This window comes from Chanodichthys erythropterus, chromosome 9 (assembly GCF_024489055.1).
Source record: "Chanodichthys erythropterus isolate Z2021 chromosome 9, ASM2448905v1, whole genome shotgun sequence".
NCBI lineage: Eukaryota > Metazoa > Chordata > Actinopteri > Cypriniformes > Xenocyprididae > Chanodichthys > Chanodichthys erythropterus.
The window spans coordinates 7,224,962-7,242,230 of NC_090229.1; the positions used below are offsets into that span (position 1 = coordinate 7,224,962).

The 17,269-nt window shown below is 35.9% G+C and overlaps 2 protein-coding genes across 2 annotated transcripts in view; one reads left to right on the forward strand and one right to left on the reverse strand.

Annotated features, from left to right (window-relative positions):
* The first annotated feature begins 1,867 nt into the window (after positions 1 to 1,867).
* Positions 1,868 to 12,228, forward strand: pcsk1nl (proprotein convertase subtilisin/kexin type 1 inhibitor, like). The gene is made up of 3 exons (XM_067393498.1): positions 1,868 to 2,001; positions 7,914 to 8,443; positions 9,899 to 12,228. The coding sequence occupies exons 1-3, from the start codon at positions 1,924 to 1,926 to the stop codon at positions 10,287 to 10,289; spliced, it is 999 nt and encodes a 332-aa protein (XP_067249599.1). The 5' UTR covers positions 1,868 to 1,923; the 3' UTR covers positions 10,290 to 12,228.
* A 120-nt stretch (positions 12,229 to 12,348) lies between these two features.
* lhfpl4b (LHFPL tetraspan subfamily member 4b) overlaps positions 12,349 to 17,269 on the reverse strand; it is a 6,689-nt gene continuing 1,768 nt past the window's right edge. Inside the window, exons 3-6 of the mRNA XM_067393499.1 lie at positions 15,600 to 16,048; positions 14,193 to 14,426; positions 13,549 to 13,612; positions 12,349 to 13,428 (exon numbers count right to left, since the gene is read on the reverse strand). Coding sequence (XP_067249600.1) covers positions 13,587 to 13,612; positions 14,193 to 14,426; positions 15,600 to 16,048 — 709 coding nt within the window. The 3' untranslated portion in view covers positions 12,349 to 13,428; positions 13,549 to 13,586. The remainder of the gene's footprint in view (positions 13,429 to 13,548; positions 13,613 to 14,192; positions 14,427 to 15,599; positions 16,049 to 17,269) is intronic.

The window sequence follows — 17,269 nt, forward strand, 5'->3', positions numbered from 1 at the left end:
CATAAACCTGGCAATAAGATGGTAGAGCTATTGTTGTATGTATAATAGTTAGCTCCGATCCTTGAATCTGACCAAAAAATACTTTCTGCTGATATTTCACGAGTATAAGCAGAACTAACGTTACTCATCTCTGCGCGTTCTAGACGGGCTGTCAGTCAGTGCAGTTACATTGTTGTGACACAAGGTGGCGGCAAGGGGCTGTCTTTGAGTCTTTAAGCCGTTCATTCAACTGCACGTTCAAAAACGCAAATTCATTCAAAGAGAGATGAAATGAAACAAGCTGTTGAAATCATTTTAACGTTGAGCGCCACTTTATAAGGCTCAGTTGACCAGTAATGCTTCGCTATCATTGGACACGACAACTTTTTTTCACGAATATATGTCTCGGCCTGAAGGACAGACACAAGTAATCGCATGCGCTCAGTCGATCTCTCTCACATTCACTGTCTGTTTAGGCTTGTTTAGTGCAAATCTACGGAGCCTCTGTACAAATCACCATGGTACACATTATGCTATCATTATTACCTTATTTAATATTTAGTACACGTGTATGAATTTTAAAACGTGTTCTGTGGTTGGTTCGTCAAAAGCGCGGTGTTACGATATTGTGGTTATCGCGACAGCCCTATCTGTATCTGCATATGATGCAGATATGCCACCAATGTGAACATTTTCAGCACGCACTTGCACCGCGGCTCATCTCAAATTTGATGACGCATTGTTGAAAATTGCAACGTCTAAAACAGACAGCTAATGTATGTTTCAGTCGATGAATGTGCATTCTGGCTTCCCAATACATTACAACAGCGATGATAAAAAAGCGTGGACAAAAACAGTCACACTTTTGTTGTAAACTTTTGTTCAATGCGAGTTCCGTATTCTGGAATATGAGCAGTCATTTACGCCGTCATCACCTGAGTGTTGATAGGTGAGACATGAACAGCACATGTTGCTATCTTTGTTTAAACTAAACTCATTTAAGCCTTGCTAATTTATACATACATGAGCAAGATGCAAAAGAGAATTTGTGCGCTCACCCGAAGCGTGCACATGCTTCTCTTAGACAGCGCAAAAATACTTAGTTCTCTTTCAAGTTCTCTTAGTTCTCTTTCAAGTCTTGTGCTTGAATGGACAAATTCACATAAAAATTATGTCAACATGCCCATTTCGTGAGTATAACATACATAGTTGGTTATATCTTAAGTGAACGTATAACAGTGGAGAAAACAACGCATGTGTAACAGTATGTACTGGATCGTGCATTATGTCTTAAAGAGAAAGAAACCTAATATTCCTGCTCTCAGTGTTTTTAATTTCAATAAAACAACAAATGACAAAAATCACACACTGCTCTTGACTGAATAGCTTTAACTTCAATTAATCTTTACTTAATTTATACAGTGAAGATAATATGCAGTGTTATTTTATATATGATTATTTTATTGATTTTCTGTACCTATACTGTTAGATACCTGAAATACCTTCTGTTGCTCATAGTTTGATTATTTGTTCTTATTTTCTTTATTTTTTATTTGACAGTTGTCCTATTTTCCCTGAACATACCAAACTGTACTGAAACTGAAAACCGTGATAAAAAATGAACCGGCAATTTGTTGCAACTCTGTAATATATACATAAAAAATATTTTCCGATATATCAACCTAACTGACCTAATATCGGTATCGGCCCCCCAAAAACCATCCGATATGGTCGGGCTCTAATTTCCACCATCTTTACCATGCAAAATCACAAGCACAGTCTCTCTCTCTGTGTTGCATCTCTATTCAGAGTAAAAGTGAAGCTCCTCCCTCTCTGCCCTGCTCCCTCTCTCTCTCCCTCCCTCTCTCTCTGTCCATCTCTGCGCTGGTGTTCAGTGGCAGCGTTTCTCTTCACTGCAGAGGCAGCTACATTCTCTCCTCCAGGATGTCGGGCCTACTGACCAGCTCTTTTCTGCTTTTCCTCTCTCTGACGCTGTTCCAGATCCCCGCACCAGAGGCAAAGGTAAACCAAACACCACACCAGATCCTCATCATGTGTGTTTGGTGAGACTGAGTGCTTAATTCACTCTCATTCCTCTATAGCTACATTTTAACCCGCATGTTTTCTTCCTTTTTACCTCAATACAGTTAGTATAGAGGTTTGCATTTGCTGGTAAATTCTGATTTCATTGTTTAAGGGTACATTCCCATTTCATTTCAAATATTTGTATATGAATCACATATACACTGCACATGGATAATTTTGAATATGTGGAAGTACACTGTGTACTATTTAGGTGCTTTTTATGTTACGCTAGGCTGCGTGTTCATTTCTGCTATTAACTGATCGAGATCACTCAAGCCAGATGGCGTGAAATAGGGCGTACAAATCATCATTGCCTGGCAACAACAGAGCACATATCAACAGGGCTTTACTAGCCAATAGAATCCTGATTATATTCTGGAAATTTCTCTGAAAGGCAGTATCCAGAAATGGAAGCTTCTGCAAACAACCTAAGATCACATTAAACATTACATGCATTGTTCAGTTACATGTTATTTTATATTGAGAGACAGCAATGTGTCTTGTATCTTCTGTTCTATTTCTGTACTATATTTTGTCATCAACTAAATGTAGGTCTATTCTGAGATTTTAAACATTGAATTTTATTGAATTCAAGAACAAGTGTTGTTGTTACAAGTCTTATTTGCAACAATAGGGTTTGTGATATACTGGTCTCTAGATCCCTGTAATGTATTTCTCATAAAAATGACAGTTCAGCAGCACTGATGCATCGGAGAGATCTTGGACAGCTGTTGTGAATTAAAGTAACTAGTAGAGTTTGTTTTGAGCATCTGTTGCAGTCATTAGAGTGGGAGCTCAGGTTTTCAGCACCACGGACAGCGTCCGTCACTGATACAGAGCTGAATGTAAACGCCACAGTGATTTTGAGAACGTGTGAAGGATTATGGGCCGTATCTGAAGGACAACACAGGACAAAATCAATAGGAGAGGAAGCACAATCTCATTATCAGAACAAACAGCCAGTCTTTCACTCCGAGCGGAGGAGGAACGCTGCCATGGCAACAGCTTTCAGAGAGCACACTCAGTTTTCTCACATACATCCATCCTATTTATACTGTAAAAAGTGCTTCATGTGCTATTATCTAAATTAACTGATTTCATTAAAGTAAAAAAAAAATGTATTTAACAATTTGAATGAATAAACATTAATATATTTTTATTATAAACTTTGATACATAGTTATACAGATATATTTTATTATTATTTATATACATTTGATTATAGTATTAATATTTTAACTACTTTTTATATTTTCAGTTTGCAACTTTAATTTTAGTTTAAGTCATAGTAATATTATTATGTGAGTTTGTTATTTTTATTAGTTGGTTTTTATATTTCTATTCAGCTTTATTTTATTTTTATTTCAGCTTTAGTTTTAGTAATTATTTTCAATATTATTATTAGTATGTATTTCATCTAGTTGCAACATTTCTAATTTTTATATATTTAGCTTTATTTTATTTTTATTTCAGCTTTACTTTTAGTGATTAATAATTTGTGCTGTCAAATTGATTAATCGTGATTAATCACATCTAACATAAAAGTTTGCAAATATATATGTGTGTGAGTGTCTGTGTGTGTGAGACTTCAGATGCAAAAGCATCTAAGTGCCATCTGAAATTTTCTTATAAAATGAGCATTTTTATCAAGCTTGTATGTTTATGTTCAGTTAATTCACTTTAATAGCAATGAAAAGAACCTATTAATTGCCATTAAAGTGAAATTACTGAACCTAAACATACAAGCTTGATAAAAATGCTCATTTTAGAAGAAAATTTCAGACGGCACTTAGAGGCGTTTGCATCTGAAGTCTTCAAATATACACACTATATATATAATTTACAAACTTTTGTTAGATGCAGTTAATTACGATTAATTGATTTGACACCACTAATTAATACTACTAATGATTGTGATTAATCGCATAACAAGTTTGTATATATGTATGTATATATATATATATATATATATATATATATATATATATATATATATATATATATATATATATATATATATATATTGCAGACTTATGTTAGATAGGATTAATCATGATTAATTGATTTGCCAGCACTATAATCAATAATATTCATATTTTTATATTCCAATATTTATGTTATTTTATTTGTAAATTATTTTTATTGGTTTTAGTTAACAATAACAACACTGATTGGGTTACACTTAAACTGTACTGTTTTTAACGTAAACATTTTTTACACCATTACTATTAATAAAACCTACGCACCCTAATTGGTCTCAGGTGTATGACAACAAAATAACAATAGAAAAAAGAAACGTGTGCAGAAAAATTAACATTAATAATCTCTAGCACGTTCTACAATGACACACACAACTGCAAACTGATGTGACGCACTTTGGCTGGCGTCTGCAGGAGTTTAACGAGCTAGCAGAGGGTGTTTGTAACTTTGCAGATAGTTGTTCATGTTAGAAATCTGTCCATTGGCGCAGTAATGCGGAGGTAGAGCAGATGGTAAGGACCCGGAGGACATCAGCACCACTTGAACTCATGGTATGAACAGCAAGATCTTCCCACCACCCACACACACAATGTGTACTGTACGTCTGAGGCGGGACAGACGTCATAATGCGCCAGAGTGAGTCATCAAATCAACTCAGCGGCCAGAGGAATCCTGTTCCTTTAGTTTCAGACGTCACGATCTGCTTCATTCATTATAAATCATAACAGCCCTGAAATACCACAAAGCTCAAACTGAAGAACTGACTCAACACAGAAAGTTTCATGTATCATTCTGAGTCAGCTGATGCAGAATATGATTTACAGTAACACAAATCTTGCACAGAGGGTAGTTTCTGAACACTAGTTGGGCTAGTTGTCTCGCAATTCAAAATAATTGCGCAGCACACAGAAGGTGAAGACAATGTCATGACTCAGCACTTTGTTCATAACCTCAGGCTTGAGCTGTTCAGTGGCTAACAGATTCAAGGCTCTAGACAATAAATCACTGCTGAAACACAGGTCTCCTATCAGTAATGGTGGACATAGATCATCAGAGCCAGTGACAGAACTAATATACGCTGAAGAGGAGCTGGTTACTCATACTGTCAGAATGTGCTTGCTATGCACACTACAGTGATTTCAGCTTCTTGAAAAGCATCTTTCTTTTCCTCTCAATAGTGTGCAAGTGTAATTAAATGTCTGACTCACTGTGGATGGAGAGGAGGTGCGAGGATGAGTGCAGATGGAAAATGTGCTTACTAATGCTTCCTCTGAATGAAATGTGGCGAACTGTGTCGAATGTATGAATGGTTCGTATGTAAAGCGTGGTATTGGTGTGGGAGGTTTGTTTCTGTGCTCTAAAACGCAGATGCACTACAGAATCTACAAATCTAACATTTATCAGAGTTTTTCATCTGAATATATTAATTGCTAAATAAGGTTAAATTATATTATTAAATTGCATTAAATCAAAGTTTGTTTAAGACAAGTCATTTCACTCGGCGGCCATCTTTGAAATGCCTCTCGGGCATGCAAGTGCAGCTCCTATCTCTTTGAATGGGGAAGCATCAAATTTTTTGAAATTTGAAATCACCAATGAAATCTGACAACAACTGTCTCATAAATTTCGCTTCTAAACGCTTGAATCGTGACAAAAAAAATAAAAAAATTCAGGCTGGATCAAGCTAATGCGCATGCGCAGGAAGCGTGTGTCTGACTGTTTCTATAGGAAGCTTCTAACGTGACGCGATGACTTTAACAATCAGCGATTGGCTCTAATTTAGAAGGCTGGACTTATTCCACCATATTAAGCATTGCACTGTCTCACATTCAAAACAATATGTCCTGTGTTATTATTAACAATACAAAATTAAATGGCATTAATTAAAATGTGTTATAGATGATTACAGTCATTTTGGTCATTTACACTAAACTTTATTGTATTACAAACAACAAAAGAAGTTAAGAATAAAATAAAAACATGCACCTGAAATCACTTAGAGCATCTAACAATGTTGAATTAAAGGGTTAGTTCACCCAAAAATGAAAATAATGTAATTTATTACTCACCCTCATGCTGTTCCACACCCGTAAGACCTTCGTTCATCTTCGGAATGCAAATTAAGATATTTTTGGTGAAATCTGATGGCCTGTATAGCCAGCAATGACATTTCCTCTCTCAAGATCCATTAATGTACTAAAAACATATTTAAATCAGTTCATGTACAGTACAGTGGTTCAATATTAATATTATAAAGCAATGAGAATATTTTTGATTAAAAAAACAAAAGAAAATAATGACTTATGGTCGATGGCCGATTTCAAAACACTGCTTCATGAAGCTTCAGAGCATTATTAATCTTTTTTGTTGAATCAGCAGTTCGGAGCGCCAAAGTCACGTGATTTCAGCAGTTTGGCGGTTTGACACGCGATCCGAATCATGATTCGACACACTGACTCATAATGCTCCTAAACTTAATGAAGCACTTTTTTGAAATCGGCCATCACTATAAGTCATTATTTTGTTTTTTGGCGCACCAAAAATATTCTCGTCGCTTTATAATATTGATATTTAACTGTAGGCTACTCACATGAACTGATTTAAATATGTTTTAGTACATTAATGGATCTTAAGAGAGAGGAAATGTCATTGCTGGCTATGAAGGCCTCACGGAGTCATCGGATTTCAACAAAAATATCTTAATTTGTGTTCCGAAAATTAACGAAGGTCTTACGGGTGTGGAACGCCATGAGGGTGGGTAATAAATGACATTATTTTCATTTTTGGTGAATGAACCCCTTAAATTCAAATTCATACCCAGACAAATATGTATCACAAATTCACCGTCATCTACAGACCTTAGAAGCATTATGAATGAAGAGCCCCATTAAAGATTATGTAAGAAATTTCTGTCGTTTTAGTAAAAACTTTGTTTTGTTTTTTTTACTAACAATAAAAAAGTTGAGGTAAAGCAGCCAAAATGACTGAAATCGATTACAGCACCTTTAACAATTTCACAAATCTCCCGCTAGCAAACCAAACCCCGTCCACCAAAGCCATGTTATGTCAACGGATCTAATCTTGCACCGCCATATACAGAGTAGACCATAAATTATAAACATTTATTTATGAATGGAGAGCCCCATTCCATCTACCATCCACTTACCAATGTGCAGACAAACTCCATCCTCCACTCCATCATTATTGTACATTCATAGTTCGGTCGTTCAGCCTCCCTTGTTTCGAGTTTTCTTTTCATCATTGTCCATATCTTATTAATCATATACGAACGCAGAGCCGTTAAAAACATCAACGGCTCTGATACGAACTAAAGGTGATATTAAAAGCTGATTGGCTGGAATGGACAGCCAGCGTTATTTGAATATTCAGTTTAGTAATAAGGCGATTAAAACGCGCCTTACTGCGTACGAAATAAATAAAAACTATACATTATATGCATCTGATCTGTTATATACATAATTAATTAATTAAAACAAAAGTTAACTTTATCACTTTAGTTGTAACATTCATATTTTGAGAATGCTTTCCTTTCCTCCTCTCCTTGCAGAAAGCTTTTATGATTGGCTAAAAAAAGCGCGGGTTCTCAAGACTCCTATTTCAGTGATATCTGACAGTTTGTAGTGTCATTCACAAAATAACTGTTCATTTTAGGGTTTAAAATATGGGTAAATTTTGTGGGGACAAAATGGTCCCCATTTTTTGGTCCCTATGAGGAAAACAGCTCATAAATACAAAATGATGTAAATAAAACTTTTCTGTACCAAAATGTGCACAAAATTGTTTATATTGCTTTAACATGGAAACAGGAGACATTTTTCATCAGTCAGCTGTTGGGTTTCTGTTTCTCAGCCTCTCTCAGCCATGCGTGGCGGCGGTCGCAGCTTTGACAGCCAGGCAGGTGGAGTGCGTCTCCGAAGAGACCTGCGTGACTCAGTGCCCTACGAGGCCCAGATGATGTCTTATCCCGCTGCTGACTTCAAGAGTCGGGGCAATGATCTGTACTACCAACCAGAGGTCTTGAGGGCTCAAGGTCTTGGACAAGCCCTCCAGCGACTGGTGGAGAACGATCAGAGGCGGGAACAGGAAGCAGCTTATCTGGCATCAATGCTGCGTCTCCTTAATGAAGCACAGAATAACAGACAGGGCAAACCAGAGGAAGATGAGGAGGATGAGGGTGATTTCCAGGGACCCTACCCTCCGGACTACGATGAGACAGAGCAGGCTGTGAGCATGGCCAAGCCCCAGGGCCTTCTGGATCCTCAGCTTACTCAGGCTCTACTCAACCGCTACAAGCAGGAGAGACTGATGCAGGCTGGACTCGCTCCGACAAACAACAGGATTCCAGAGAGAGAGCAGGACAAAGACCAAGAGATGCTCAGGTAACGGAAACATGCCGATGGCTCAGAAACAGGGTATCAACTATTTAAAAAATGTTGTACATTAAAATAAAGTTGAAATTATATATAATTTCATAGCAACACCTTAGCAACCACTCAGAATACCTTAGCAACCATATAGCAACACCTTTGCAACTAACCGAGTACCCTAGCAACTGCATAGCAACACCCTAGCAGCCAGCTATCTATCTATCTATCTATCTATCTATCTATCTATCTATCTATCTATCTATCTATCTATCTATCTATCTATCTATCTATCTAAACTACTAAACTAAAACTTAAACTTTCAAACTGAAAACCTTCAAACTTTTAAAACTACTTTAAACTTTCTGGTCCGGCTTTTTCAAGCCAACTTAATGTTTGTCTCAATATATATTTACATATATTTTTATGAAAAAACAACTTTGCCAACTAACCGAAATAAGTTGAAGCACTAAAATTACTAGCTGAAAATAAAAAATAAATGAAAATATTAAAATATTAAACAATAAGTTAAAAATATATTAAACCTAAATAGAAATGTTTAAATAATAATAATAAATTGAATAATGAAAATATAGTAAAGATCTAATTCAAAATATCAATAAAAATATAAATATTAGATGAAAACCTAAACTAAAATAAATATTATTTTAAAAACAAAAACTAATAAAAAAACTGAAAATAAAATCTAATTCAAAATTTAATAATAAATATAGTAAATTAAATAGTAAAAAATCCTAATAAATGTGACAAAAGCACATAAAATTATAAAAAAAAAAACTAAAATTAAAATGAAAAATGATAATATAAAATAAAAGCTAATTCAAAATATTAATATAAACTATAATTGTATAAGTTATAATAAAATATCTGCTCAGTGTCAGAATTTATTATAATTTGACAAAAAAAAAAAAACGTTTCTGAAAAGCATGCACAGGTGATTTTTGCCGAGAAAAAAACAAACAAACAAAAAAAACCGTTAAAGGCACAACATGTAATATTTTTGGATTAAAATATCCACAAACCACTAGAACAGTGTTATATATTTTGTTAACTTGTACTTACATTATCCCAGATGTTTTCAAGAATGTTTAAATCCAGAGAAATAAGCAATTTTTACATAGGACATGGACTGTTTCTGTGCGTCACCTATCAATGACATCATACTCGCGTTACCCTAGATTTACGGTTTTATTTTGTAGAAATCATGGAAACACCAAAGACGCTTTAATATATTATGTGTTTTATTAGACAAGGGAACAACTGTGTGGATACATTTATAGACAGAAAACTTCTTATTGTTTCAATCTCGTTTGCTTGATTTACAGTGAGTACCATGTTTTACCATGTCTAATATCGATCTAGTGTGCATTAAGTGTCTCACAGCAGCTGCCGATTTCATGATAACGTTAAGCAAACAAACAACAGTATTTCTGTCTTTGCATTATTAAGGTACCTTGTTGAGAAAATCCTCTCCAGCTTGGCTTCGGCTGGCAATCAGGGAGGCCCTTCAAACCAGCGTGCTAAACGGGACCTGAGCGCCGTGGCCAGCATGGAGCGATCCGCAGGACCCGTCCTAAAACGCTCCCGTCGCTCCCTAGACTCCGCCCCTGCCCCCTCCCCCCAGGTGGAGGCATCGCTGCTGAGGGTGAAAAGACTCGACGACGACGACGACGACGGCATCGCAGGTCAGAGCAACAGAACGCCACACGTCGGCCTGCAGAGAATGAAGCGCATAGACACTGACCTGCCGCCCCCCAAAAAAACCAGCCGCAGGCGCAGAGCCCTGACCTATGACCCCGCCCTGATCGCACAGCACATCCTGCAGTACCTGCCAGCCTAAAGAGTGCATGTGAAAGTCAGAGGAAACAAGGGAAATGTGGGGAAGGGAAATAGAAGGAAGTCAAGACAGACAGAGCGAGCGAGAGTTTCTGATGGGGATGGCAACAATTCACTTGCTTTCAGAAACGCCAGCATTCATTGTCATCCGCCTAAGTCTAATCAGGCCTGCTTGCCAAGGTACTCTGATATGATGTTACTCTGTTTCGATGTTATACTATAATAAATTCCACACACATAACAGCTTATGGAATATGCTTTTGTTTTTTTCTTGCCACATTGTACAGGCATTTTAATACCTTGTTGACATGCTGTTGGTAACCAGATGGTATTGCAGTTCTTAAAAACAAAACCACAGCTTGACCAGGGTCACGCAAGAGTGCGTTTATGTGACGTTTCTCGTGTGAGTTTCTACTGAGGGCCGTTTACAACTCGGCAACCCGGAATCCCAGAGCTTCTCCACAGATTAAAGGAGCGTTTGCTGCTGGTTCTGCTCCTGTCATGCTCCATATATCCTTATATATCTGAACCTTATATATCAGAGCTTTACTACAGCTGTCAGTGGGAGTGGAGAACCTCTTTGGCCCATTTCAGAGCTCACATTGTGCTTTCAGCATTTCTGCTGTTTAACCGAACTGCAGCTCTATACGGAAAATATTGTCATTTTTTAGGTTGCTGTATTGAATATTTCCTGTAATAATGAACATAAATTAGCCTATAAAACAGCTACCCAGAGTAGGCCATTGATAATACACAACCTAAACATGGATGAGGAATCTAATTTATACACAATACCATTCAAAAGTTTGGGGTTCATTTTTTGGGTTAAGAAATTAATTATGTATATTCAGCAAGGATGCGTTAAATTGATCAAAAGTTACAGTAAAGACATTTATAATGTTACAGTAGATTTGTATTTCAAATAAATGCTGTTTTTATGAATTTTCTATTATTCACTGAAAAACTGTTTTCAACATTCATAATAATCAGAAATGTTTCTTGAGTACCAAATCAGCAAATTAGAATGATTTCTAAAGAACATGAAATGTACCACATTCCACATTAATAAATATATCATGTTGTATATTTCACAAGAAATATATTGTGTAAAAATATTTTAAACAAAAAAAAAATGTTATTTTAAATAGTAATAATATTTAACAATATTAGTTTTTACTGTATTTTTGTCAAATAAATGCAGCCTTGTTGAGAACTCCAAACTTTTGAACAGAAGTGTAAGGATGAAGACATTTACATCCAAATAGCAATGAATCTACACAGAACAGAACCCACACACCAATTTATAGTTATAAACTGCTTAATCCAGAATCCAAATCCAAATTTATATTTACAGTACGTGACTTATGAAAGTTGGAAGTTTGACACACCTAAATCTACTATTACATCTACTGTATGTTCTTTTAGAAATGAAGTTTTTGTTTGAAACAAATGATTGAGAAACAAAAATCTCTGAATTATATTTATTGCAGAAGATATCTGGTACAGGTTTAAACAGCACAACACATCAGATCTGCTGCTTTATCCAGCAATAAGCAGCACTACGTGAGTTTAGACTCAAAAAGAGCACGTCTAAATGTCAAACAGTGAGTTTCCTGTCCTCTCTTTCTCTGATTGGCTGTTAAAGTGGTGTGCCATCTTCTTAATGTAATTTGCATCCTATCCAAGCTTGATAAAAATGTTATTTTGTCCTCCTTGACTTGGCTTTGAAATACTCTGTCTGATACTATCTAATCACTGTCCCAACTTCCTGCCCTCTGGGTTTGTAATCTGACTATTTGTGAAGGAAATCGTGGCTCTGAGTATATAAACGCTTTTCGTGCAGTCATAAAATCTTGTATAAAAATACATATCTCTGCACTGCAAGTTTTGTCAAACAACAAAAATCACTGTACGTGCTAATAAAATGTATGTGAACACCAAAAGTTTGTTTAGAACTGTGCATTGCTTTTAAACTGGAAGTGGATTAGAAATGACATCCTATTTAACAATTAATGCATTGGCTTAATTAAATCACATAAGAAAAACAGTCTCGACTAAGACAAGGACTTGTTATATATAACGATAGGTGAAGATGACTCGCAATACAACACAGCGACATGCAGTTTTAAAGTCGGCATGAAAGAAGTTGTATTCAACTTTATAACCATATTATGACATTTCCATGTGAAACAGCAATCAAACAACAACAAATTATATATATATCTATATATATCTAGGGTGGGACTTCATTTTATCCATTATTTGTTGACTGGACTGTACAAAGTGAGTGGACTGGATCTTAATGAAATTGGTTTTTGAAAGAAGTCTCTTCTGCTCATCAAGCCTTCATTTATTTGATCAAAAATACAGGAAAAAAAACAGTAATATTGTGAAATATTACAATTTAAAATAATGGTTTTCTATTTTAATATACTTTAAAATATAATTTATTTCTGTGATGCAAAGCTGAATTTTCATCAGCCATTACTCCAGTCTTCAGTGTCACATGATCCTTCAGAAATCATTCTAATATGCTGTAATTTTCCAAATATCTGACCAGTACTGTGTGTGTGTATATTATATATATTATGTATTATATATTATATATTATATATATACACACACACGCACACACACACACAGAACAGATGCATGCATTAAGAAAATAAATAGGTCAACAATAAAAACTAATTAAACAGATTTTACATAATTTTAATACTCAAACTGTGACTATTCATCTTCAGATCTCAATTTAAATTCATGCACAAGAAATGTCCAGAACACAGAACCAAACATCAACATCATTTAATTGGAAACCACATTCACTTGATCTGTTTGTGCGTCGTACGAGGTCACAGAGACCTGCACTATAACTCTAATAGAAATGCACTAAAGAACATAACCTTTCCTCTTCTCTATTTAGAGCCACCATTATAAGATCAGACTAATGTTCCTCTGTCAGGGGAGAAAGGACTCGGATACTGTTGCCAGGTGACTGTTTCTACGCAGACAGGTTATGTAAGCTGACTTCACAGGATGATGACATCATGCTGAGGGGGAAGAGAGAAGTATCTCTTCACACGTTTTATGCCATCGTTATTTGTCGAGAGTGAAGTTCACAGACGACGTGATGAAACAGCCACCTGAGAGGGTGAGAAAGAACAGTGATGTGAGTTACAGAAGAGAGGAGAGGATGCTGGGTCGAATGCTAGTGCCAATTAGAAACATCACTGAAGTCCAGAGAAACTAGATTACAGTCTTACCAGCAGTTTCTGACTGTTGAGAACAGATCAGGCCTCTTTTATGCTGCCAGTAACAAGCCAGTCACTGAGAGAACAAGAGAGAAAACAGCATGACTGAAATGTCTGTGTGTACAGGATAACATGAAAATGAAGCGAATTAACATTAAGTAAATTTAGATTATTGAGAATTAAGAAAGAATTGTCATGTATATCAAAATAAATGTTATTTTAGTATCATTTATATTATATTATAATATTTATTAATATTTGAATTAGCTTTTATTTTTATATTTCCAGGTTTTATTTTAATTTAAGTAATTTTGGTTTTAGGTTTTATTAAAATATTTCTATTTAGCTTTATTTTTTTATTTCAGTTTAGTTTTGGTAATTTTAGCATTAACTTATTTCAGTTATTTTCTACATGTCTAAGTGTTTCATCTAATATTTATATTTTTTTAATTTCAGCTTTATTTCAATTAATGGAAACTGTTTTATTACTTTTTAATATTTTAGTCTTATTTAACAATAATAGTAACAATATACTGCATATATTATATTATTTGAGAAAAAATCTGTCTAAAAATCATGCTAACTAAACTCTTAAAATGGGCTGTAAAACATTCACTGATTTAGAGATTTTAGGAAAGAATACGTGAAGCATTTACCATCACCATCCTTGGCATCTTCTGGCAGCAGGGCATCTTGGCGATTCCCTAATACAAAAGCCAGCATGGACAGTATGCCGGCATCCAGGACCCCCAACATGGCCAGTATGTACGCCCAGTGCACGGAGCAGTTCCCTGGGGAGAAACTACTCACACGCTCCCCGCACAGCGCCCGCATCTCAGCACACGCCCAGGAGTCTGGGAACAACACACACGCCAGGGCCAAACAGAAGCCTGGGGAGAGAAACACAGATGCAATTAGGAACACAAGAGAGAGAGAGAGAGAGATAATGTGCTTCACATATTTCGATCAGATTTCTGGTCAAGAAGGGCACATTTCAGTGTGGAGAGATTCTCAACGAATATAGCTTTGCAAAGAGGCTGTTACTGAAGGATGGCAGTGCAAACTATATAGGACTTGACAGCAAACCCACAGCCTGTGACCCCAGAGCCTCATTCAGCACGCACAGAGGTTAGCCAATCATAAACGAGGTCATTTACATCCTCCAGAAGTCTTAAAGATACAATAGCAAAAACAGCATGTTTAACCAAAGATTATTAAACTCTTAGGGTCATAAAGAGGGTCATGAGAAACTAAATTATGACGGTTTTGATGCAAAAAAAACTGAATAACATTAGAAATGGAACTTTCAGGGGGGAAAAACTTTAAAAATGATAAAAAAAATTATATGAGCTCTTTAGAAATCACAAGCTTTCTATAATTCTATAATATATATATATATATATATAATAATTTCTATAATATTTTTATAATCACTTATTCATCACTTACTTCACTGATCTCTGGATCATACTGTATTTCACCTGTATTTTATTTTTTCGGAATTGTGGCAATATTTTAATGAAAATTGTGCATATATAAATGTATTACATTAAATAATGAGAATAATGAGTACTAAAATACAAAAGAGGAAAATGTGTGATTGCATTACAGTAATGACTGTTTAAGGGAAAACTGGAAAATGAATTGCTAAATTGTCATGAAAATAGTGTCACAATGCAGGTTTCTTTTTATACCAAGAAATTTGATTTTTATTTAAATTACATATATATTGGGGTCAGTAAGATTTAAATCATTTAAAGAGATTCTATTCAGCTATATTAAAATGACAGACATTTATAAGGTTACAGAAGATTTCTATTTCAAATACAAGTTTTATAAATGCTTATGCCAAAATAAATGATCTAATGCTTATATAAAGCTAATTTTATAAAAAATATTAAGAAACACAAAAATCATATTAGAATGATTTCTGAAGGATCATGTGACACTGAAGACTGGAGTAATGATGCTGAAAATTAATTTTTAAATATATTCAAATAGAAAACAGTTAGTTTAAATTGACAATATTACTGTCATGAGAGACTTCTGAAGGATCATCTCACCTGCTGTGAGCTGCAGCCAAGCGCATATCTTATAGACCGTTGCTGCGTTGCAGAACCTGAACAGACACAGGCAGCCCACGCTGGCCCACACCATGGTGAGAGACATGCACACCAGCACAGCGGGAGACTGGAAGGCAGGGAGTGGGGTCAGGGTATGAAGAGACCCCCGGCAGTCTGGGACGGGCCAATCAGTCTCCACGCAGACTTCAAAGAGGCCGAGTGTCCCAGTCGGAGGGGCCGGTCCCCCTCCACGGTAGTGAAGCTCTCGTGTACCCACCCAGGATGGCTGGATGAGAATGACCACCTCGATAACAGCAAAGCAGAGTGTGCAGATGGCCCACAGCACGCCCACCGCCCGGGCGCTCCGGATGAACTCGGTCTGATACAGACGGGCCACCTCAGATGAGTGATGCTGCATGCTGGAGACAGCTGGAGTAATAATTTCTGTTCTGTTTAATATAAGACAAAATAATCAAAATATTAAACATATATAACAATTTTAAACAAAATTTGGTAACACTTTACAATACAGTTTCATTAGTTAACTACTTTAGTTAACATGAACTAAGAATAAACAATACTTCTTCAGGATTAATTAATCTTAGTTAATGTTAATTTCAGCATTTACAGATCATTTATTATAGCTTGTCAAATTTGCCACTATTTGGGTGTAAGCAAAAACACACCGTTTTTAAGTGTGTGTCCCTTTAAATGCAAATGAGCTGCTGCTCCCGCCCCCTTTCCAGAAGAGGGCGGAGCTTTAACAGCTCAACAACAACAAAGCTGGAGAATCTCACGCAGCCAAAATGAGGATTGTCAGTAACGGTGTTCAGCCTTACATTGTTCAAACCGAAGTCGACACTGATGGAGAGACTCAGGAAGAAGTTACAACTTTTAGAATGAAACTGGACGTTTCTGAATGGTTAGTGGATAAATTTATGTAGTTGCTGTGGAGTTGATTCCACTCATCCACTAGCATGTGCCGTCATGTTCATCTTTTGTGCAAATCCAGCATAGAATTGATTCTCGTTTGTGAAGCAGTCTGGCGTAAAATGACGGCATGACAACAACACTCTACTACAACAACTCTTCCTCTTCTCTAAAGCAGCCCAACATGGACTCACCCCCTTTGTTGCGTGCTCTCGGGGCTATGTAAATTTTAGGGTTTGTGATGTCACCAACCCGGGAAGAAGCTTGTTTTAGTCCATACCAGCCATTTGTTGTATTGCTTAAAAAATTCTTTCTGTAAAAGAAAATCTCTCTCTTTGCATTGAACTTTGAGCGTCATAACTTTGCAGATGTTGTTTATGATCAAACAGCAACATTACACACTGACTAAAGTTAAAAAAGTGAAAACATAATCAAGGACCCCTTTAAAGGGATAGTTCACCCAAAATGAAAATTGAAAATTTACTCACCCTTATGTCGTTCTAAACACTTTTTTTTTTTGTGAAACACAAAAGAAGATATTTTGAAGAATGTTGTTAAGAAAACAGTTTTGATTCCTATTGACTATTCCTATTGTATTTTTGTCCATTCAATGGAAGTCAAAGGGAACCGATACACTTTGGTTACCAACATTCTTCAAAATATCTTTTTTTTGCATTTCACAGAAGAAAGTTATTCATACAGGTTTGGAATGACATGAGAGTGAGTAGATTAATTGTATT